At 41.1% G+C, this 23,450-nt stretch overlaps 1 protein-coding gene across 4 annotated transcripts in view; it reads right to left on the bottom strand.

Annotated features, from left to right (window-relative positions):
* PLXDC2 (plexin domain containing 2) overlaps window positions 1-23,450 on the bottom strand; it is a 434,034-nt gene that overhangs the window by 242,392 nt on the left and 168,192 nt on the right. For all 4 annotated transcript variants that reach the window (XM_067030372.1, XM_067030371.1, XM_067030373.1 and 1 more), the window contains one exon: window positions 16,555-16,766. In XM_067030372.1, the coding sequence (XP_066886473.1) occupies window positions 16,555-16,766 (212 nt within the window). The remainder of the gene's footprint in view (window positions 1-16,554; window positions 16,767-23,450) is intronic.

Below are 23,450 nucleotides of genomic sequence, written 5' to 3'. Positions count from 1 at the left end.
TTTGACTATCTTTAACCATATTTCAACTATATTTAGTTTAGCTATATTTAAAACTACTTCCTGAAGTAATTGGTGACTAGATAAACAATTTGCTATTTGGGTAAGAAATAACCTGAGATCAATCTGAATTTTCCAAAAAAAGACCTAGATTAATTTTTTGTCTTCTTCACCAACTTTCCCTTCTACATTCTGTCTCTGGCATGTACTCATTCATCTGGGTCAGAGCTCTTAGGTCGCTATTTACCGTATATGATGTCTCATTCTAAACAAGGCTACCTGGTATACAAGAAGAAAAATATCATTAATTGATGTTTAATTTTCTCATCAGACATTAATGATTATTGAAGGTTGTATGCAATTGTGAGTGATTCTAACCACATGCACAAAATCTGAAGAATTTAGCTATACAATTCAGTTTCCAAGACACTATGGCCAAAGCTTTTAGACCATTAAGGAAATATTGTTTACAAATAATAGACCATGAACATGAATATAAAAAAGAGGTTAAGGAATTTCTCCAGCATCACAAACAGGGAGTCCATATGGATAAAGACAGAGAAAGTGTACACTCTGGTAAACTGAAGTGGCTACTTTTCCTAAAGAGATAAACTATCATGGGTTCACTAGAAAATATGCCATGAGGAAATGGGTGGAAAGAATATACAATATGAGACTTCTATTGCGGGGATCCATGCAGCCAGTCACATGATTGAGGAAGAACAGGATTCTCATCAAGAAAAGAGTAGCTAAATTCGGATTGGAAGGTTAGGTGTTCAAGTGTTGGAAACTTCATAAGGACCCTTTTTAGAAAATGTCACGTAGTAAATTGTCTCTCCAAACCTCCCAGGTATCTTAGTCCACACCGGTTGCAATGATGAAATACCATAGACTGAATGGCTTAAACAACAGAAATTTATTTCTCAGAGTTCTGGAGCCTGGAAATCTGAGAGTAGGGTGCCAGTCTGGGCAGATACTGGTTAGAACCCTCTTCCTGATTTGCAAACAGCTGCTTTCTCACTGTGTTCTCACACCGCCTTGCCTTTCCTCCATGTGTACACATGGAGAAAGAGCTCTGTCCCTCTTGCTCTTCTCAAAAGACCACCAATTTTATCAGATTAGGACCCCACCCTTATGAATTCATTTAACCTTAATTACCTCCTAAAAGCCCTATCTTCAAATACAGTGAGACTGGGGATTAGGGCTCCAACATACAACTTGGGGGAGGGGGTACAATTCAGTTCATAGCACCAGGGATCAAGAGAAAGAGCTGCAGCATGGTGGTGCATGGGGAAGGGGTGGCGGGCAACAGGGCCAGAAACAGGGGATGCGAGTCCGTATCCTGGCTCTGCCAATAATCTAAGCTGAACCCAGCTACTTCATCACACCTCTAAAGTGTTTTGTGTAAGATACCACTTAGACCTGTTGCAACTGCTACAAAATTGAAAAGAAATGCGAAGTCTCACACTGAAAGTCCTCCCTCCCCCAGTTATTCGATTTTCTTTCTCTTTTTCCTCCAAATCTATCTGCAAATTAGAAATGCTGTGGTTATTTTATACATATGCAATACTACTGAATGATCATACAGTCCTACAGTTTAATCCATTTGTTATTTATTTAATTTTTTTAGCAAGCCAGTTATAGATATAGACCAGAGCACGCTTCTGTCTTATTAAAAGTTGAATGTATTGCCAATGTTTCAAATCACTTCGACTTTCTAAATTCATCTCACTGGTAAGTCTAAAATGTTCTAGTCTTCCAGGAAAAACAAAAGAAGATGATTGCTTGAAGAAATGTCAGTGTTTAAATTACAATATTTATGTGTAATTAATTGAATACATAAAAGTTTTTCTCATTATGTCTAAATACTTCTGAAAACTTGGAATATTGAATCAATCATAACCAAACAGTGTTATTTCCCATGACTCCAATTTCGTACACTTGTAATATTTCAGAAGAACAGAAAATAATCTTAGAAACTTTCTTCAAAATAACCAGTGAAGGTGAGTGAGACCTTTAAAACCATCTTTCGGGCTTCCCTGGTGGTGCAGCGGTTGAGAATCCGCCTGCCGATGCGGGGGACACGGGTTCGTGCCCCGGTCCGGGAAGATCCCACATGCCGCGGAGCGGCTGGGCCCGTGAGCCATGGCCGCTGAGCCTGCACGTCCGGAGCCTGTGCTCCGCAACGGGAGAGGCCACGGCAGTGAGAGGCCCGCGTAACGCAAAAAAACCAAAAAACAACAAAAATACCCCATCTTTCACTTCTTGTTTTCAATATCATGTTTAAAAGGGACGCAATAGGAAGTAGTCCACCAGGACTGTACTTACATAAAATAAGTACAGAAGAAAAGTCGGACAGAAGAGCTCTGGAATATATCTTGAAGAATCAGATTATATTTGATTGAATTCAACTCAACACATAGTATGCTTCCTCTGGGGTAGACATGAAGGCAACAGTGAGGTGCCTGTCAGAACTTGGAAATCAGATGGCCCTTTGGAAGATGACCTAGTAGGTTTATATTAATTAAGAATGTAATTAGTTGTTTGTTTTGTATATAGTTGCAATAGCATCTGGTGGCCATCAGATAGATGAACCTAGGGACGTTTTATTTTACCATCACTGTGTTGATCCACGTGTGATTAAGGGAAAAAAAAAAAAAAAAAGAATGAGCAAACAACTTTTGTTTGGATATCTCTTGAGAAACTAGAAGATGTGGCATCCTGTGCCCACATTCCCACATGGCCCCGCTCTGCTGCAGCTGGGGAGAAGCTGCCATCGTCCCCATGCTCCGTCACTCCCCTGTATCTAGGAAGCAATTCCCTTGCAGTAAATCATGCTGTATGTGATGGTATCCTTTTTTTTTGAACTTTTTTGGACTATTGCCACCATGACCCCAAGGGCTCAAATTTGCCAACCAAATGTAAATCCAATGATTGTCTTTAAATATGGGACTGAAGAGTTCCAGATCACTCAGAACCCCATCAAGGCAACTGTAGTAAAATGTCAAGACAACAAATTTGGACTGCGCTAGTAATTTAGAAAGGGGAAACCTAAGGTACTTGATGGAATTCGGTTTGCAGAAAGCCTATGTAAAGTGAAAGGGAGTAATCAATCCCAAACAGGGGTTAACGCAGCCATTTTTAAAAACAGAATTCAATTGCTTCATGTTAGAAATAGGCAGATATAGAATACATCAAGAAAATGGGGAGAGGGCTTCCCTGGTGGCCCAGTGGTTGAGGGTCCGCCTGACGATGCAGGGGACGCGGGTTCGTGCCCCGGTCCGGGAAGATCCCACGTGCCGCGGAGCGGCTGGGCCCGTGAGCCACGGCCGCTGGGCCTGCGCTCCACAACGGGAGGGGCCACAACAGTGAGAGGCCCGCGTACCGCAAAATAAATAAATAAATAAAATAAGAAAACGGGGAGAGAAATTCCAGCTTGATCACATCACAGGGGAACTTGGAAATAGGTCTCTCCTGATTCCCTAATAATAATCCCAGGAGGTTAACACATGGATTACTGTATTAAAGGAAGCCTGGAGCCATGGATGATTCATTAAGGAGTAAGTGGGTGCACAGCCCCGGAAGGGTGCAGTGTTTTGATGAGCCTTACCCCTTCCCCTCTTTTCTACCTAGACGCCCAACGGCCCCTGCTCATCTAGAAGCACTATAACGCCTGCTGTCACCTGAGAAAGCCCAATTAGCAGCCAAGGCAGGTGGCTGAAGATTCACAGCAGTGGTTTCAGGTTTTCTATCAGCACTGGAAGGGACAGAACTCAGTAAGGTGCTTTTTTGTTCTCTGTCTCTGTCTCTTTGCCTCTGTGTCCAGGCATGTGTGCTTTTGCAGCATTTCAATTTACGGTTGCCTGAGAGGGGAAGCAGAAAGAGAGGCAGCGAAGTGGATGAAAACAGCCCCAGCAGAAGCAAAGGGACTGAAGTAAGAGAAGCAGCGGCAGCAGCTTGCTAAAGCCAAGGGGATACTTTTCGTGCAGGTGCACCCTTGCCTTTGCAAAGTGCGGTGGCTTCACTGCTCTGCTCCAGGACGCTACAGAGCGTCACGCTGCTGACGCCAGCGCTGCTGCCGCCTCTTTCGACTATTTTGTATGTGACAGCTTCAAGTATAACTCTTCAAAAATACAGCGTAGAGGGGGTAGGGGAGCAGATTTGCGCCGGAGCATGGGCTTCAATCAGCACAAGTAGATAGGGGACTCCAGTGGAAACAAGCCCGGTGTCCAGATAGGCACTGAAGAGGCATCACAGTTCCTGCACCCGGGGAAAAGGGTTTCTCCACCACGACCATGGGACACTTTCTCGGTAACCACCTTACTTTCCCTCATCCTTCATCTCTTCTGTTAGCAGAAGAAAACGGTATTCAGGTCATTTGAGTGTGAAGACAAATTTACCGCCGTACAAAGAATCCCAGTGGGCAAGCTATAATCACATACCTCACGTCACTACTCATTTGAATGTGGAAACAGCTAACAGAAACATCAGGCTTTTGTTGGTAATCTAGTTCTAGTCCTTGTCACATGCTGTTTTACTTACAGTCCTAGCCACAAGTGAATCTTGATTTTCTTGGTCAAAAAGGAAGTCAAGTCTCCCTATGCTTCCTGGGTTTTATGTCTAACCCTCAGTTAAACACTATTCTCCCTGCATCCAAAAAATTTTACTTCAAACCAATGAATGCTTTATGAACATCAACAAAGGATCCAGCATTGTTTCATCCCTCATGGAGGCTGTAATCTGAGTTAGATTTCCCTAGATTGGGTCTTTTGAAATAGTCTGGTCATTTCTTGGCAATATGGTTTGGAGCGATATCCATGGAGTTTCACTTGCCAAACCCTGCTTTAAATAGAGAGGCCCTTTCACTTATTCTAGAAGAGAATCTACCATATATTTCTCACGTGGCCTTGTAGGAACGGCGACACAGGATAATGATTTCAGACTACACAAGTTGTTAGTGGTAACATGAGCTTCTAGTCAAGAGAAATACTTGGTTGAGAGAAAGGGCAAATTTGCCCGTAAGGGAGAAGAGGGGCCACCGAGATTGAAACAGAGCCAAGTGAACAAGGGTTTTGTGTGCATATGCTGAAAAGGGCACAGTTAAGGAAGAGAGAACTGCGGAATCTCATCTGAGCCGCCCCATAATCTTAGGTCCACGGTCGCATCTCCTTTCCAGTTTTCACAATGTCTGATCCTCTTTTCTTTCTTTTGGCAGTGCCGAGCAGCTTGCAGGATCTTAGTTCCCCGACCAGGGATCGAACCCGTGGTCCCTGCACTGGAAGCAAGAAATCCTAACCAATCGACCACCAGGCAATTCCCTTGATCCTCATTATTTCAAAAAGCCCATATGCTTTGATTTCCTTCATCGTGTCTCATCCTCACCTTCCACAACAGTAATCTAAAGAACATATTTAAAGCTTAAGGCATTCACTGAAGCAAAAGGGAGTCTTGGCCAGTCCTCCAGGTAGCTGTTTAATTTTTATTGCCTCCATGAAAAAAAAAAACCAATACTGGTTTTTGCTCAGAGAAATAAGTGTCCAAGTGTAAGGTAGAAAGGGCTATCCAGCCACCGTTTATTTTCCCCCACTGAGGTAATTTTTATTTACAGTGATTAGGAATAATGTACACACATGTATGTGCACACACACGCACACACACACAAAACATACACACACAAACATACATTTACAAATCACTAAAATTTCTATTTACAAGCTTTGAAAAATATCTACAGTTTATAGCAACCTTGCCTACACATAAAGATTTTTAAAACCACCACCTACAATGCCAAGTTCTTTGGTTTTTAATTTTGCAACTGCAGCCCAAAGGAAGACAATGATACATTGGTATGGAGGCTACTGGGGAGATGGGAGATCACTGGTGGAAAAAGCACTGCTAGAAAAAAAAGGGACAAAGTGAGAAAATTAATGTTTGTCCCAGATTCTGCTTCTGTTCTGTCAACGCGCTCCTTGCTTTGTTTCAGGGACTGTTTCAAAGTTGGAAATCATTTTCTCTTACCAGATTCTTTATTACCAACACTTAAAAAGTCAATAGCCAATCAGGAGGAACAGTCTCGCAGTCATTTACCCCTTACTCTAATCTGCATTCACAAGTGATCACCAGCTGGAAAAAAAAAAATTCCCTTTGAAGATGTTTAAACATTTTTCTTAAGGAGATAAAAACGTAGAGGTTTTTTTTTCTTTTGTCCTTTTATGCAAATGATTTAAATGCAGAAAATGTCAACCGTTCTCCTTTTAATAACAAAGTAAGAAATACACCTTTACAAAGCAAAATTTTTAAAAAAAATCCTTAAAGTGGCAGTTATGATTGTTCAGTGACTAAACTGCCTGAATAAAGCATGTCATATACATTTGAAATATGCTCAGACCATAGCAAACCTATTCGATGAGGCAAAATAACGTTCTAACCGTCATGGCAAAAGTGATTTTGATTTCTATTTAAGTTCTTTGTGGACCAGTAAGTAATTGAACTGCAGCTGCTTTCTTTCTAAAGTCTTCTGCCTAAATAGAGCCACGTTGGATGGGCTGTTGGCAGGAGCAAAGAAGGGGGGCTTTTGAATGTACTGATTATTTTATTTCCTTAGGTTTGTGGTGGAAAATATTACTTTCCACAGAGTTTTTAAGGGGCAGTACCAATGCAAAGATTTGTCTAAAATTTTTGTTTACCTTTAGAAGATAATTTTTTTTATCGCTGGGTCCAATTAGTAATGTGAGAAAAATTTCTAATGAATACTTATTATTTTGGCCTGGCACATTTCTGTATTTATTCATAAAGTTGTTTTCTTACTCTTTGAATTGCACCCTTCCCATTGGAATATGACGTCCTTCTGTTCTGGTAAAGATTTATCCCATTCACTTGTAAAAATAATAAAGAGATATCTGATTCCTCAATGGACAGAGAAAGATGACAAGTCATTCTTTGTTCAGTTGGTATTTAAGAAAGAAAACTGATTGTTTATACTTGATTTTTAAGATTACAGATCATTCTACAACACCGTTTACAACGAACAAATTAACTGTCTTGAGTTTCTTGGAAAGGTTTCTTAGTGTCCCCTGTAAACATTTTCGAAAATGAAATTTTAAATCACCTTCTGCTCTATATTAGTTTTATACGACAGAACAAGTGAAGATTTGAATTCAAATATGAACACTGTGCAAAGCACTATAACCTAAGAAAATTGGACAATAGTATAACCTAAACTGTCCTTAGAGAAAAAAATCTGACAATCATAAATCATGACATTCATCTTTGAAAATTATAAAAATTTCCAGAACAGAATTCATGAAACCTTAAAAAGTTTAGGCAGTGTTATATTTAACTGGAAAATCCTATCACAAGACGAAATATTTTTAGTTTTGGAAGTATTTACCTAACAGACTTCTTTAATAAAAGGTGCTGTGACTAAATGAAATGTTTAACTTAAACAGTAAGAAATTTGCTTCGCCAGTTTTCCTTTCAAACTCCTTTGGTGACAAGGTGGCATCAGCACTGTGAATGCAAAATACTACAGACAGAGAGATGATTGACAGAGATCTTGTCTAAAAGGTGAATGCTAGGGTTTTCCATAGCTTTGCTTTTTAAGCTAAAGGTTGAGTAAATATAGGAAGTTTACAAAAAGACCTAGAAGTTACTTGTACAAGAGAAATAGTTTCAGCAGTATTTAATCCATTCATTCAATTCAGTGCCATGGATTCCACACTATTATTTCAATTTAATAGCTCAGGCTTGAAATACCATACAGAAAATAGCTCGAAACGACTGTTCCCAAGGGCTGCAAAGTTCAATTCTTCTCTTGTTTCTAGACAGATTCAGACATCTATGCATTGCTGGGACATGAACAGAAAGGTTTTCTTTCAGGGACACACAAAAAGAAAATTAAGGCAGTCTCTGTTCATTCTGAATGTTAGCCACCCCTTCTCAAAAAGGACCTTTGGCTGTTTGATACCTTCCTTAGTAGAGTACAGGGCGGCACATTAGCAAATTTATCACAAATGCAAAAGCAAAGAATATGAATATGCATATGCATGCTTTGTCATAAAGAGACCTTGTCTACCGTAAAACTGCCTCAGAAATATAAGATGAGATAAAAGTCCCCTGAACACTTAGCAAAATATATTATACATCATTGCTTAAGAACAAAAATATACTTTTTTCACACTGTAAGTTTAAATCATCAGGAATTTTTAAACACCTCCTATATACGTAATGGCCCACCTATGTGTAGACCTAATCACGTTTCCATAGAAGTCACAGTATTTGGCAAAGACACGTGAGACATCTTTGACAAAGGTCCATAGAAACTTCTGGGTGCCACACAAAATTACAGATAATCATTGTTTATCAGAGTCCTAGCCTTTATTTTTCCAAAACACTGGTACTAAGTGCACATTAATTTGTTTAGATAAAATAAATGGCAAAGACTTGGTGTGATTAACTGTACTCAGTTGGTGTCAGTATTTCTAAAATTAAGTAAGTTCACGTCACAGAGGCTGGCAGATTCATTATGCAACAAATCTTCACGGGAATAAGGAGTGGCCCCAATACTTCTCCAGATGTAGTCATAAAAGTCATATTATTGGTATGACTGTACCAACTCAGACTTACTTAGTCTTTAAGCTACAATCACTTTATTATTCTGTTTCTGATTCTGAAAATATCACAACAAAGGCTAGTCCTTAAGGCATAATCCATTAATATAGAACGGAACTGTCCAGTGAATGACCCCCAAAACTATCTCTCTGTTGCCCAGACGCTAGATAGCTGAGAAGATAAGCTATGCACCTAGCAAGGAGAAGACTGAGACTGAACTCAACATTCCATGGAACCTGGCACCCCCAACCCAAGTGCGGGCACTTCCTAAACTGCTGCCAGATCAGCCTTGGCTGCTTGGTGCTTGCCCTTGGGTATGTATTTCCCCTGTGCAATGCTCCTCTCAGACTTGTCCACCAAAGAGGAGAAGCAAACAGGACACAGCCCTGCCCGGACCACTGTCCACTGGGGGACACCTCCGTGAGCTGCCAGGAGAACAGAGGACTCGAGCACCTGCTGGCTTTTTTGCTCCTGAGTTCCAGCCCATCCTTCACCCTGAGCCCTTTCCTCAACGTGCAAAGACTGGACGCATTCTGGACTAGCAAACAATTAGCCTGGTTCTTCAGCAGGATGTTTAAAAACCAACTGGATAAAGATCTAGACCTATCACACTAAACGGTACTATAATTTTGATACTGAAAATAATAATTTTCATGAAAGTGTATTTGAAATGTCCTGTTGGAAGTTAGCCTGGGGAGAGAAGAAAAATAAGACTGCGAGATGACAAAGTAGAAATTCTACTGGTTAACCTGGCGTTCCTTACATTAGAAGTTCCTTACCACTGCCCTAATTGATGCAAAGAAAGGCAGAGGACATGACGCAGTCCTCATGAATGGCTAGGAAATTGAGGTAGGAAAAACTCAATGCCAGATTCTTATAATTAACCTCAGGGTCCTGGTGAGGGGAGGACCTCTCTTTGTATATGGAGAATGCAAGAATATTACATTATATGATATTTCATATGATATTTCTCTTCGTATATGGAGAATGCAAGAATATTATTCTAAAATAAAATTCTTGTTCTAAAACTAAATTATATGACTAACACACTTGATAATTTTACAACCTGTATGTATCATTCCGAAGACTATTTCCATGCTCTCACTGTAAGTAAATTCAATTAACTAACAGTGAAGCATCACAGAGATAATTCAGTTATTCTTTATGGAACTCTCTGAAGTACAGTTATGGATCTTTTTTCACCTTTGTTCCAATAAAGAGCTGACATGTCAAGCTAAGAATACTCTATAATTGAGCAAGATATATGATACTCTATTTTAATCCTCATTATCTTTTTAGAGGGTGAGCGATAATTGCAGATAATTTCTGCCTGATTTACTATTTTCAGTGGATTTTCTTCTTTGAAAACTAAAAGTCATCATCGACATTCTAAAAGCAAATGAATGGGATTAAATCATAAGTTTGAAACTATGTGTTCTTCCAATTTCCCAAACAAAAGAAGTTGCAACAGATTTTGTTGTCAGTTCACATACAACCTTTGGCAACACAGAGCTGAAGAGATGAGGCCAGTTCCCAACTTACACGAGACGGGTGCTTGTCAAGGCTGTAGCAGGCCACACTGCCAGGAAGGAAATGACCAGGATCTGCAACTGACCCTCAGAATCAAACAAGCACCAGAAGTTTGGCTAAAACTTCAGTCATCGTGGTTAACGTAAGTTATTGACTAGAAATCTAAGTATTCCTGAAATTCATATGCTCATCAATAGCATTCCTCTAACTACTGTCTCATTTTAGCTCGCAATAATTCTCATCTAAATTTATTTCATCTTTCCACCCCTTAGATTTGGGCTTTCGGATCCACTCCTCACTCATTTTGGGGGGGACACCGATACAATCTTGCCTTTCTCCATTTAAAATATTCAGTAGCTTCCAAGTTCCTGCTTGATAAATCCCAAACACCTTAGCATAGCATTAGGAACTGAACATTTGTGTCTTGCCAAAATTCACATGTTGATACCTAACCCACCAATGTGATGGTACTAGGAGGTGGGACCTTTAGAAAGGGATTAGGTTATGAGGGTAGAGCCTTCATCAGTGGGATTAGTGGCCTTACCAAAGAGATCCCTAGAGAGCTTTCTAGCTCCTTTAGCCATGGGAGGACACAGCAGAAAGACAGCCCCCTATGAACCAGAAAGTGGGGTCTCATCAGACACCAAATCTGCCAGCTCTTTGATTTTGACTCGCAGCGCCTACAGAGCTGTGAGAAATAAATTTGTTGTTTAAGCCACCCAGTCTATGGTATTTTTGTTATAGCAGCCTGAACGGGCTAAGACACATAGCATAAGGGAGTTTAAAAATCTTGCCCCGCTTCCCAGTGCAAAACTCTCTGGCTAAGAAATACCTGGATACCCGGCTACCTTCTAACTCTCTCTCCATGACGTGGTTCGGATGACACCTTGTCTCTCTTCATTAATCCTGGCTCTCTACAGAATAAGGGTCTTCCTCTGGGTGCCGATTAACTTATGCAGTATTTCTGCTCCTTTTTAATCACATGCTCTCACAATACTTTCCTTCTCATCTTTTGTGGAAGGCAATCTGACACTTGCAGGCATTTAGGAAATTTCAATGCATTCGAGTCAAATAAGTGTGTTTCCTCAGCGTTATCTGGGTCTCCCCTTTGCACAGCTTTCTGACTCTGCAACCACAGACGGATGCCTCTGAAAGTGTAACATTCCCCTAAGATGGAAATGCTTCATTAAAAACATGTACACCAGCTTTTCACATTCATAATAAATATAGTAAAAGAACTGTTCAGCATCAGGTGGTACTTTTCTTTCTTTTGAAAAATGTCACAAATCTGCATTATCACATTCTTCTCATCTGTAAGTGCTGTCTTCCATGGGTTCACTGAGCAAAACAGTGACCTGAAGAAAGAATCAGCACAGCAGTATTCTGCAAATTTTCACTATTTCTGTGAAATGGGATGATGTCTCTTATTACTACCCTATATTTATATTCAGCACTGTTATTGTCAGATCTCTGAAGCTGAGGAAGCATATCTAGTCTTGAGACACATGAGTAGTAGGATTTCATTATCTAAGAATATTCTGATGTGTTCTCTGTACTGAAAACATACCATGGAGATTATGCCCACGTGGGACATTATGAAATTTGCCTTTGCTTTGCAAAATATCTCAAAGTAACAGCATTCTCTTTTAGATTAAGGATCTGCCAGTGACTTCTTTCCTGTCAAAGAGAATACCTAGTTATGAACTGCAATAAAATGTCAGAACACACACAATAACCTGTGTGCAGCAATTGGCAATTGATAGCTTTGTAAAGAAATATACTATCGAATTTGTGACAATATGATACAGATACAACTGGCAGTGCTGCAGCAGACGATCAAAAAAAGAGTTTTTACATATGCATTTAGTGGAAACACAGTGGACCTGTAGCTTTTCGCTACTTCTATTGCACATATTTGCTAACCATTCTCCACTGTACTTTCCTCAGATATGAACTTTAATGCGATCATAAGTGATACAATTGCTAGATATGCCTGCAATTTTGATTTGGTACAAGAATGAGGAATCCATAAGATATGTTGTTGGTAGGCACTGCAATTTAATCTAAGATTTTTCAGAAATCGATATCCTCAAAACTAATAGCTAAATCTGCTCTGTGCTCTAACTCCTTGCAATGCAAAGTGTGACCTGTAGTTTAGCCACATCTGCAGCACCGGAGAGGTGCTGGTCTAGCTCACAATGTCTGAGTCTGTTTGGATCATGGAGCTACACTTATATGATCCATGAACCCTATTTTTAATCTTCCCTTCTTCAAGTTCTCCAGGTACTTTTGAATCGAAGCCAAAAAAATCACACTTGACAATCCTTTTCAGAAACATCTTCATTGTCCCAAGAGAGAGAATATGAAGTTCCAAATACTGCATGTGAAAAAGTGGAAAAAACCCGCACATTTGGTTCCATGTGTTACAACGGACTGATTTCTGTAAAGTGAAGAACTGTAAGTTACCAACAGCATTACACAGGAATAAGCCGAGGAAACCGAGCTATACGAAGACCTATAATTCTCACCAAACACTGCTCAGTCCCTCTCCGTCCCATTAAGGCGCCCTTGATGCTGCAAGAGCTCCACCCCAGAAAACGGAAAGGCAGCCAGCAGCGAGGTGGAGATTCACGCGCCGCTCGTCCATGCATGTGTCCCTGGGGTCATGGAATTCACTGAAGGCTGCTCAAGCATGGCCAAATCATGAATGGAATTCAGTCTAATCTGAAAGTCCCTGAAGCCCTTATATTCGCAAAGCAATTACAAAAAGCATGCTGGTGACTGCTTTTACTACCTACAAATCAGGGGGAAGGAAGTACTCTTCTTTTGACTTGCCCAGTGGTTATACATTCACGTGAACGGAGGAGGTACAAGAATAAAGGTCTCATGTAAAATAAAATGCAGCTCAACAGTGGCACTTGCCAAATGTTGCAATATTCATCAGGAAATAACAAACTATTTCAAAACATCTTTATATCTTCGGGAAAAGAATATGAAAAAAAGAAAACAATGACAACAGCAATGAGACTTCAACTGGAAGATTCTTTAGCTGCAATAGTGAGTTTTACAATCCCTCCATTATCTGGTCTTGTGCAGAGCCAGAAAAAATACTGTCACCAGGTTAAGAGAATAACAGCTTTTGTTGATTTCAGAGTGAATGTGTGCCAAAATAGTAAATATGCTATTGTCTTTTGTTTTTGTCTTTGTTCAGTGAAGGTGGGACACAAAGTCTAGACAACGGTAGAAGTTGGGGACAACATGCACAGGAATGCCATTCTGGATGGTTTAAGTCTCACTGGGATACAAATTATTTTAACAGCCACTGCTACAATCAGGGCTCTCGGGCCAAATAATTCTGATTCCTGACATCGACTCTGGAAGCTTCTAAAAGGCAAAAGCATACACAGTCGTTCATGCTCATTGCTTAGATTAAGCGACATAAATCAAAATGCTATTCCTAAAACATAAGAAAGATCTCGTCACGATGCCCAGCACAGAGCAATCGCTCTATAACCATTTGCTTCCTTTCTGTCTTATTTCCATTTAACTCAATCGGGCAAAAGTATTTTCCCCAAAAGAGATGCAACAGTTTTCAAAAATACTATTTCAAGGGCAAGGATAAATAAACTTTACAGAGACGTTTCAGATGTAGGCGTTTGCTTCCAGAACTAGTGGTGGTGCTGAGGCACTGGTGACTTATGGGACTTTAGATTCCCCAATAATCTCCATCAATCCCCAGCACCCCATAAAAATAAACTCAAAATTAAAGCAGTCCCCTTGTTATGAAATCTAGCTTCAAGACGAGGCCCCTTTCAGCCAGACTGAAACCCTGAAGTTCTGTCGATATTCAGGTGCTACAGCTATCCAAAATCATTACATAGTCAAACAGCCATTTATTTTTCCTTATATTAGAGGAAGCAAAGCCAAGTAGTTAGGCTAAATCCTGAGAGCTGGGCAGTCCTGGGTTTGAATGCCAGCCCTTTACTCATTATTGAGAGACCTTAGGAAAAATACTCAACCTAAATCGGAAAGTACCCTCAGGTTAATCACTGAGATTAGCCAGTGAAACTGGGGTTGCCGATCTCAGCAGGCTGATGTAGGGGCTAGACAAGATGATGACCATACAACACCTGGCAGGTCTTAGCACCACGTGAGCGCTCAGTGAATAGCTCCCTGCAGCATCCTTCCTCCTTTTTACTGGTTCAAAATCTCTGACATTACATGGTCTCCCTCTATTAAGGCAGAGAAAGAGAAAAACTGGCCGAATAACAAAATCATGGCTATACCAACAGCTAGAATTGTATTGATATTTTGAGGAGTGTTAATATATCTCTGAACAAAAGGATTTTCTATTTTACAAACGATTAGAAAAATTCAGCATCCTGCATGGAGATCACAGAATTCTAGGAGTCTGTGTTCTCTCCCTTTAATCTCAATAGGTTACTAGTTCTGGGCAGAGAGGAAACAAGCATCTCTGCTTCTGTTCAGCTCTCCTTTCTTTATGCTGCACCCTGGCTAAAGAGCAGCCCAGGGAGGACTTGTATTGCCTACCCTGAGTTGTTACCACGACATTGTTGCCAAAATAGCAGGTACTCTGCAGGAGTCAGAAAAGCCTCTTACAGATATTACATGACTTCTGCTCCCGGCACATCCTCTGTTGTCTGTTAAGGGCCTGATGGGGCAGCCAGGGACCACCAGAGTCACACACTAGCTAAGGAGATGGAGAGGGGTTTTGAAAATCTTCGGGCTCTCCCATAAACAGAATCCCAATGGCCTGTGCTTCAGTTCTGAAGATCCTCTCACCATGAGGGAACAAAATGATGCCTTGATGCCACCTGCAGAACTGTGTCATATCTGTTTCACGAAGTTGAGTTCTTTTCCTAAATAATGAGTATTTCAGGGCAGTAAAAAGAATGCTGCCTCGCTCTTTAAAATAGAAACCTGTTACCTGGGAGATAGTAGGAACTAAACCTTCAGATTGAGAGAATATACAAACAGACAATGTCCAGACCATGGATGACAACAGAACTCTGACCCCAACCTCTAGGGCAACCAGTCCAGGGAGCCAAAACCCAATCGTGGCAGCAATCGGCCCAGAAGGGGCAGGACTTGATTAATAACTGATGGTTTCTCTATTCTTTGTCCCTGTACCCAACTCTGGGCCAACCACAGAAAGCCGTATATGTTCCCCAATCACATGAGATGCTCGGCTTCTGACTAGCCTACCTCCAGCTTCTCCACGCCAACAAGCTCGAATCAGAGCACACCTGGAGCCTTCTCTTTTTTTTTTAAGTGAAAAACTTTCCCACTCCCCTGCCTGCCTTTGCGTCTCTGCCACAGGCAAGTGATAGAAGCTCACTCCCTTGCTACAACAAACTGAGTAAATAGCTTCTCTTCTCATTTGAATGGTTTTTGCTTAGTTCCATAAGATTCACCTGTTTGTATCTGTTATATCTAGTATACTAACAAGATCATATTTTAGGATTTGCAATGCTAAGGGCTATGGAAACTGAAGCAACGCAATACCACCCTTGAGGCCTCTGGGCAACCCCCAAATCTGCTGGAATGTGCCTTCAGCAGCCTTTCCTACTCACCAAACCCACCCCCAACCGTGCTTCTCTTTCCAATATGCGGCTCCAATTATCACAAAGAATTATGGACAGTAAGGGAGTGACCAACCATCAGTTTGCCCGGAACCGCCCCATTTTTAGCACTGAAAGTTCTACATCCCAAGAAACCCCTCAGTCCCAGGTAAACTGGGACAGTCGGTCCCCAGGCAAGACTCCTCGCCATGCCGTGCCATTCTAAGACTCAGCCTTTGCAGATGTAACTCGTTTTGCCGGAAATCCTCCCTTGCACCATCGACAAATTACCAACCTGGTGAGCTCCTCGCAACCTGCCGAGCCCGAGCCTAAATTCCCGCTCAACAGCCCATCCCCTAATCACAAGCCTCACCCCCTCCTCTGTGCCACACTGGCCTGCATATACTTTGGTGCACATCACATGGCATAGGGATGAGCCGGTTATGGCGTTCAGACCTTCTGACCCTGGTACACAGTCATCTCGCAGGCAGGAGGTGTACTGTGTTTCCCTCTGTGCCTCCTCACAGCAAGTCCATGTTTGCCTGTTTCCTGAGTAAGTGAATTTGCGGGGGGATTAAATGGCTAAGCTATTATTTCTTTATTTATCGAACATAATTGGAATCACTTAGCGAATTCCTGAATATTAACACATTAATTGTTTATTAATGAATTACATTGATTCTCTACAAAAAAAGTCCAAAAGTTCCGGATTGAACCCAAGGGACAGCTTATAAATATTGATATATATATATATATATATATATATGTGGAAGTCGGGTGCCTCGTAAGAAATATACTTGTTAATCCATTTCAATTACCCCGATTATTGACCTACCTCAATCTGGGTGGTGTTGTCCTGTCCGTCGTCCAGGAGCAGGTCCGTGAAGCCTCTGGGCTCTGGGGAGTCTTGGCCCAGGCTGGCTCGGTTTGAGTCTACCGCCTTGAGAGAATCCAAGTGCCTTTTCCACCGGTGGCTGAATGCGTGGGATTCCACCTCCACCTCCTCTTCTGTTTGTGGGAAGGCCTGAGCAACCCGATAGTGCCAATCTGTTTGAAAAACAAAAAATAATAATAACGATTTACCACCCGTCATGCATCATTTGCATGCTTTCGGATAGAGAAGAAAACTATTCTGCTAGTCATAAGAAGAGGAAACTAACTCATAACAGTGAAATCTGTTCAACTGTAATATTTTTGAGTCGGTATGAATATCTCTGAGTAGAATGCAGTTTTAGGACACACCATGATAAGTTGTGACAACGGTTATTGTGCAGATCCAGCAGAGTCCCTAAAACAGACGTGCAGCCCTAAAGTAATGCACTTTTATTCCCTTCCTTGCCCGCCCTCCACACACGCCCTTCATAAACATCCTCTAGTTGCTCTGAGAAAACAAACTACCATCCAAACAAAGGAATGAAACTAAGTGTTTCCCAGCACGTTTGAAAATACAAATCAGACATTAATAACTTGTGAGTTTATATTATTTCATGGGAGTTATGCTGGGCAGCAGAGAGAAAACAGAGCATTTGAATGGGTTAAATAATACATGGAATGACCTTCGGGCAAACGTGCTAACCTTCCCTGTAGCTCACGAGTCAGACTTGGTTCACTGCCAAACTCATTTAATAAGCCACGTCCTCGGGAGGCATCACGCACGCTCTTGTTCATTTGAGCTCTTCTCACCTTGGAATCTTGTCAGGGTGGTAAAGGATGACAGTGATATAGGCACTTAGAGAAATGGATGAGAAGGCAAGGGGATCAAATCACGGAGGTATTTTAAAGCCATCTGCAGGGGCTGGCCTTGCTGACCCAGCTTATTCTGCTACTACAGGAGGGAAAATTAGATTTCACCATTACTCCTAGTCTTTCATTTCAGTGGGTCAGCAGGGGAAGATGTTCCACAAGTATGGGAAATTCAGTGTCTGACCAAGAACAGTTCTCCTCTAGGCAACTATTACCAAAAAATAGGAACTGACAAGCTTTCTAACTGGCAGGATATGGGTTCAAAAAGGGCTAAGAGAGCAGTGATTTAATTACAGCTGTGAGGTTCCCATCAATACAAGAACCTTCCAAGAAACAAAAATGTATTTAATGAAGCTTAGAATACCGTTAAATCAGTTACTTAGAACTCTAATAACCAAGTTAAGGCTACCACTACCAATCACACGCAAATGGTCTCAAATATCTCCCCCTTGAACTCAGAGAGATGTTAATCTTTCTTCTAGAGGGGCTATTCTTTGATTTCACTGTGAATTTAAATGACCTGCCACTGCCTAAAGCCTTATTGGCTACAGTCTAGAGGGATGCACTACCACAGTGTTGGCAATCTCGACTTTTCCATGGGCTTGTAGAATACTAGAGCTTAAAAGAGTCATGGAGATGGAAATGGCCAAAAATTCCACAGAAAGGAACCCTAGAGCCAGCAAATGTAGCACTGTGCTCAATTCACACAATAGCTAGTTGTAAGGCTAGGAAAAAACTCAGGTACATAGAGGGCTGATCACGGTCCCCTCCCACCTTCCACACAGTAAATGTTCAATATGTATGTCTAATGAGTATTTTACAGAAAATGTTCCGTTTTTGTTTGTTTCTTTGTTATACATTTATTTATTTTTGGCTGCATTGGGTCTTCACTGCGGTGCGCGGGCTTCTCATTGAGATGGCTTCTCTTGTTGCAGAACACGGGCTCTAGGCATGCGGGCTTCAGTAGTTGTGGCACGCGAGCTCATTAGTCGTGGCTCTGGGGTGCAGGCACAGTAGTTGTCGCGCACGGGCTTAGTTGCTCTGCAGCATGCGGGATCTTCCCAGACCAGGGCTCGAACCCGTGTCCCTTGTATTGGCAGGCAGATTCTTAACCACTGCACCACCAGGGAAGGTCCTCAAATTTTTCTTTTTTAAGGTGTTGTCCCCACTGGACCTTGAATAATGCTCGATAAATGTTTGTTGACTGACTGACTGAATGAATAAATTGTAGACGGTCTCTTCGGAGCAAAAATGATAGGACCAGGCACAATTAAGTACGGAAGAAATACCGTACAAGGATTCAGGAGACCTGGGGTAGAATTCTTTCTGTTAGGTTTGCTGAATAGGGGATATTGCATAATTTACAAAACTCTCTGTGCTTTAGTTACCCTATATTTCAAATGGAAATGAAAATATCTTACCTGAAAAAGCAGACAGCTTTTCCTGAGTGTGTGCCAGGCTCTAAGACTTATGATTCTAGGCAAAGCTACATAAAGCAATTTTATTTGCTTTATTTACATATCCTGCCTCATTACCAAAAATATATGAGGCGGCTGACAACAAAAATACACAATAAAGTTTTATAACAACCAGGTAAGGCCTCACAGTACGACACTCAGATTAAACTTTAGAGCTGTGCATTCACCTTGCACTAGGGGTGGTGGCTATCTGAAAACAAACAATCATGTAGGAACAACTGAAAATCTATGGGATCCTTACTAGAATGTCAGTGCAGATAAGAAAGGTAGCAAATATCATGAAGTCAATGGATTAAACAGTCCTAGATATAAAAATATTTTTTTAAAAAAATCACAGAAAGGGAAAGTCTCCAGCCAGAGGTTTCTCAGTTCTTTATAATGTAAATCAGAAAAAAAAACAAACAAACCGAAATCTCCAAAGAAGTAGTCTTGATTAAAATCTTCAAAACAGAATTTCAACGCAACCGTTGGTTTCTTTAAAATAGATGTTATCATTGGATATTAATTGCCTGATATTAATTTTACCACTATCCTTTTAGATTTTTATAACACAGGACAAAACATAGTACTTTTCATGACGCCTGCTAGGCCAGTAACATAACACTAGCCCCTGTGGTCCTGGCACAGAGCACAGAGTAGACGAAGTAACTAACACTGGAGGAGCTGTCTGCAGAGGAAGTCTAGTTCTCATCTTTGACTGCCCTTCCTCGTTTTCTCCCTTCTCTGCCTTCTTACCCTAAGAAGGAGCTTCAAAAGTTAGGGAGGATAAAGTCCACATTCCCCACTGCTAAATTAATTAAACAAGGAGGCCATCAGATTGAGGTGGCTTTAATACCTTAGCAGCCTACGTAAGCAAACCCAAACCTGAGTCTGCAGCTGCCTCAAGGTTAAGAAATCAAAACCTAAGGACACCCAGTCACAAACTAGACTTTTCGGAATCAGGCAAACACTTAAGCTACAGCCAATCAAATAATTGCCTTGTTTTCTTCTGCCTTTTCTCCATAAAATCTCTCCCCTCGTTGGGGTCCTTGGAGTGCTCCTAACCACTTCTGATTTGTGCTGTCCCACTGACATTGATTTTCAGTCAGGTAAACTCTGAAAATGTTGAATATGCCTCAGTTTCTCTTTTAACACCACTTAAGTTGAAATTTGGGAAGTCTGATTAGTGTGTCAAACTCTTGTTTTTGTGATGAACATTCCAACTCATTTTTAGCTAGATTATTGGGGAAGGTGAATTTAACAGACAGGTAGGCCTCCCGTATAAAACAAGCATAAATGCTTCCTCTAGCATTTACAAGGGTAAGTCGCCAGACAGCTGTGGGTTTTGGTGTTTGTTTTTCACTTTTTAGCAGTGTTTTATGATTTTTTTTTTTTTTTTTGCTTGCTCTACTGTTGTATTAATTGCTATTACAGCCATTGATGAGTTTGCCTCCATGATGCACATGCTTGCTCCTTCTAGAATTTACTACAGGAAACTTTGTAAACTGATTACTCAATCACTTGCTGGCTCTGACTGTAAAGAGTAAACAAAAGCTAAGGAAGGAACTGAGGGTTTTCCAATGTGAAAATTTGTGAGCTTTAGTGCCTAGCCTCTGTGAATTTTCTTTGGGTTGCTATTTTATACCTAATTCTTTTTCTCTGGTTAGGTTATGAATAAGCAAGACTACCCAATCATGCATGGAGGGAACATTCCTATTTCCTCATAATTCAGTAGTCCATGGTTCATCAAGACTAAAGTATGAAATTGGCTTAGATTTTTAACCCATTTCAGAATGATTTTTAGAGAAGATAAAACAAGTCAAAATGGATGTTTCCAGAAATAAAGACTGAGAAAAACTGGCCAAACCACAGCCTTGTTATCTACATTGTAAATTACTCCCATGCACTTCGTGGGCTTTCTAACTCATATAAATATTTCAAATTATCCTTTAGATCACCACCAAAGCAAATCATTCAGAAGAAAGATGAAGGGATATATGTGATATAATTGTTCCCTTCCCAGCTGTAGTGAAAACAAAAGCAATAGGAGGGATCTCTGAATAGTCTGGTTGAACAGATTGTCTGCTTTCTGTTCACTGTATGTTAATTAAACCACTGATGGAAAACCTTCAAAGATAATTTTCGCCAACATATTTTGCTATAGTTGTTAATGACATAGCTCATGGGAACATTAAATATATCTAAGGACTTCCATTTGGATATAAGGAGAGAAAGAAAAAAGACATATTTTTGTATATTCAATATATAAATTGACCTTAACACATTCTTGAGGTATTTTATTTGATAAAAATAGCAGATAAAGTATTATTGAAGAAGGTATTTCATTACATTTCAAATAGACCATCATTATGAAACCCAATAATGTCTAGTTAATCTGAGAGGAAAATAAGAAACTCATGTACATCTTCATATTATTCTTTGCAAACCTTGCACGTCTCTTTTGTGCTATCATCTACTATAAAATAAAATCATTTAAAATTAAAAGAAAAAGGGAAGAAAGCTGTTCTGGGTTGGATGTGTTTATATTTGTGTCTTATCCTAATGATTTTATTTAAATACCTTACATTTAGCTAATAGTTGAATGCATTTTTAACTGTATTTCTTGAGTCTTGCATACCAAACGTACATACAGTATATGTCGCGTGACCAAGGAGTAACCACATAAATTGACGTGCATCTTGTGTAACGAGGACCCATCATGACTGCACCTTTTGACACGCACTTTGGTCCGCACTTCACATATGCACCAAATCATTCTTGTGGATCCTCTGCAAAAACGTTAAGATTTTTTACTGCAAACAGATTTACTGGCTAGATTCAGCTGACAATAGATAAAATTATTCGGCTAAGGTAGACTGCCATATGGCTTCACATCTCAGTTTATTACAGAAATGAAGAGGAAATTCCATACAAATGGTGATATTCTTGGTTCTGTCCACCAATGAACTGTCTATGTAGTGGACTTGGAGGTTTTGACTGATAGCATTACGGAGTAAGATAGCTACAGAAGAGAAAGCAGACAGAATGTTTTGTTGAGAGACATTAAAGGGTTTGAGTGGGACCTGGACATCATTTTCTTGTTAAGCTTCCCACATGATTCTTGGTGTGCCCCTGGTTGAGGACCACTGCCCTGTGCTCCAGTCCTACCACAGGTCATGTCTTCATCATCTCTTGCCTCCTACCTGGTGTTACTTTCTTCAAACTCTACCTTCTCCAACCTTTCCTCCATCTGCTATCAGAGATACCTTTCAGATTTATTTACTTCTCTCTTCTGATTAAAACCTCTAAGGTTCCTTACCACCCAACAAAACGATAAAAGCCCTCATGCTCTTGTTCTAACCACTCTTCCCTGTCTCTGCCTCCCCCATCATGCTCTATGCTCCCACCACACAGGATTTCTCAATCATTTCTTTACCTGCAGTGAATACTTTGCAAGGCGGAAAGCCCTTCCTCACTCCAGGGCTTTGGGAAATCTCACAACTCCTTCAAGATCCAGTTCAAATGTTGTCTTGGTAATTGAAACTCCCTTGACTCCTCCAGGCAGGACTAATTGAGTTCTCTTCTGTAATCCAATAACTCTTTTCACCTGACTCTTGAAACACTCTTCCAACTATCCCCTCTTCAGTGTGAGATTGTGCAGGAAAGAGTTAACACAGCAGGCCCGAGACTGCTATCCTTAGAAAATCTTGTTTGCAAGGTTGGCCCTTGGCTGGTGCCTGGGAACTAAGATTTCGGGAGGGTTCCCACCATCTCTTAACAGATAAGAGTGGCTCACTGTGGGGCTTCCCTGGTGGCGCAAGTGGTTGAGAGTCCGCCTGCCGATGCAGGGGACACGGGTTCGTGCCCCGGTCCGGGGGGATCCCACGTGCCGCCGAGCGGCTGGGCCCGTGAGCCATGGCCGCTGCGCCTGCGCGTCCGGAGCCTGTGCTCCGCAACGGGAGAGGCCACAGCAGGGAGAGGCCCGCGTACAGCCAAAAAAACCCCCCCAAAAAAACAACCACAAAGAGTGGCTCACTGTGGCTATACTGCCTGGGCTAACAATACTGTTTATGCTGAGAAACTGCCTTCCTTTTGGGAGTCTGGAATTTTGGTACATGGTAGATAGAAGGTGGTTATGTGAACAGTTCCCAATAAAAACCTGGGGCACTGAGTTTCTAATGAACTTCCCTGGTCGACAGCATTTCACATGTGTTGTCACAACTGGTTGCTGGTGGAGGTAAATGCTTCCTCTGCGCTCCCACTGGAGCGCAGAAAACTCTTGGAAACCTGCCCTGCTTTCCCCGGACATTAAAAATGCCCCAAGTGCCTTTTCCTTTTATGAATTTTGCTTTGTATCCTTTTGCTGTAACAAATCACAGCTGAGTCTTATGATTCCTCCTATCACATGACCAAACCTGAGGGTGGCCTTGGAGACTCCTGACACAGAGATGTTTCAGAACAGGACTTCTATCTTATTGATATTTTTTGTCCCATCAGTGAAAACATGGATGTTGACATATAATAAATATCC

This window comes from Kogia breviceps, chromosome 3 (assembly GCF_026419965.1).
Source record: "Kogia breviceps isolate mKogBre1 chromosome 3, mKogBre1 haplotype 1, whole genome shotgun sequence".
Lineage (NCBI taxonomy): Eukaryota > Metazoa > Chordata > Mammalia > Artiodactyla > Physeteridae > Kogia > Kogia breviceps.
The sequence above is the reverse complement of the archived record's forward strand: the minus strand, read 5'-3'. Positions and strand labels throughout refer to the sequence as shown.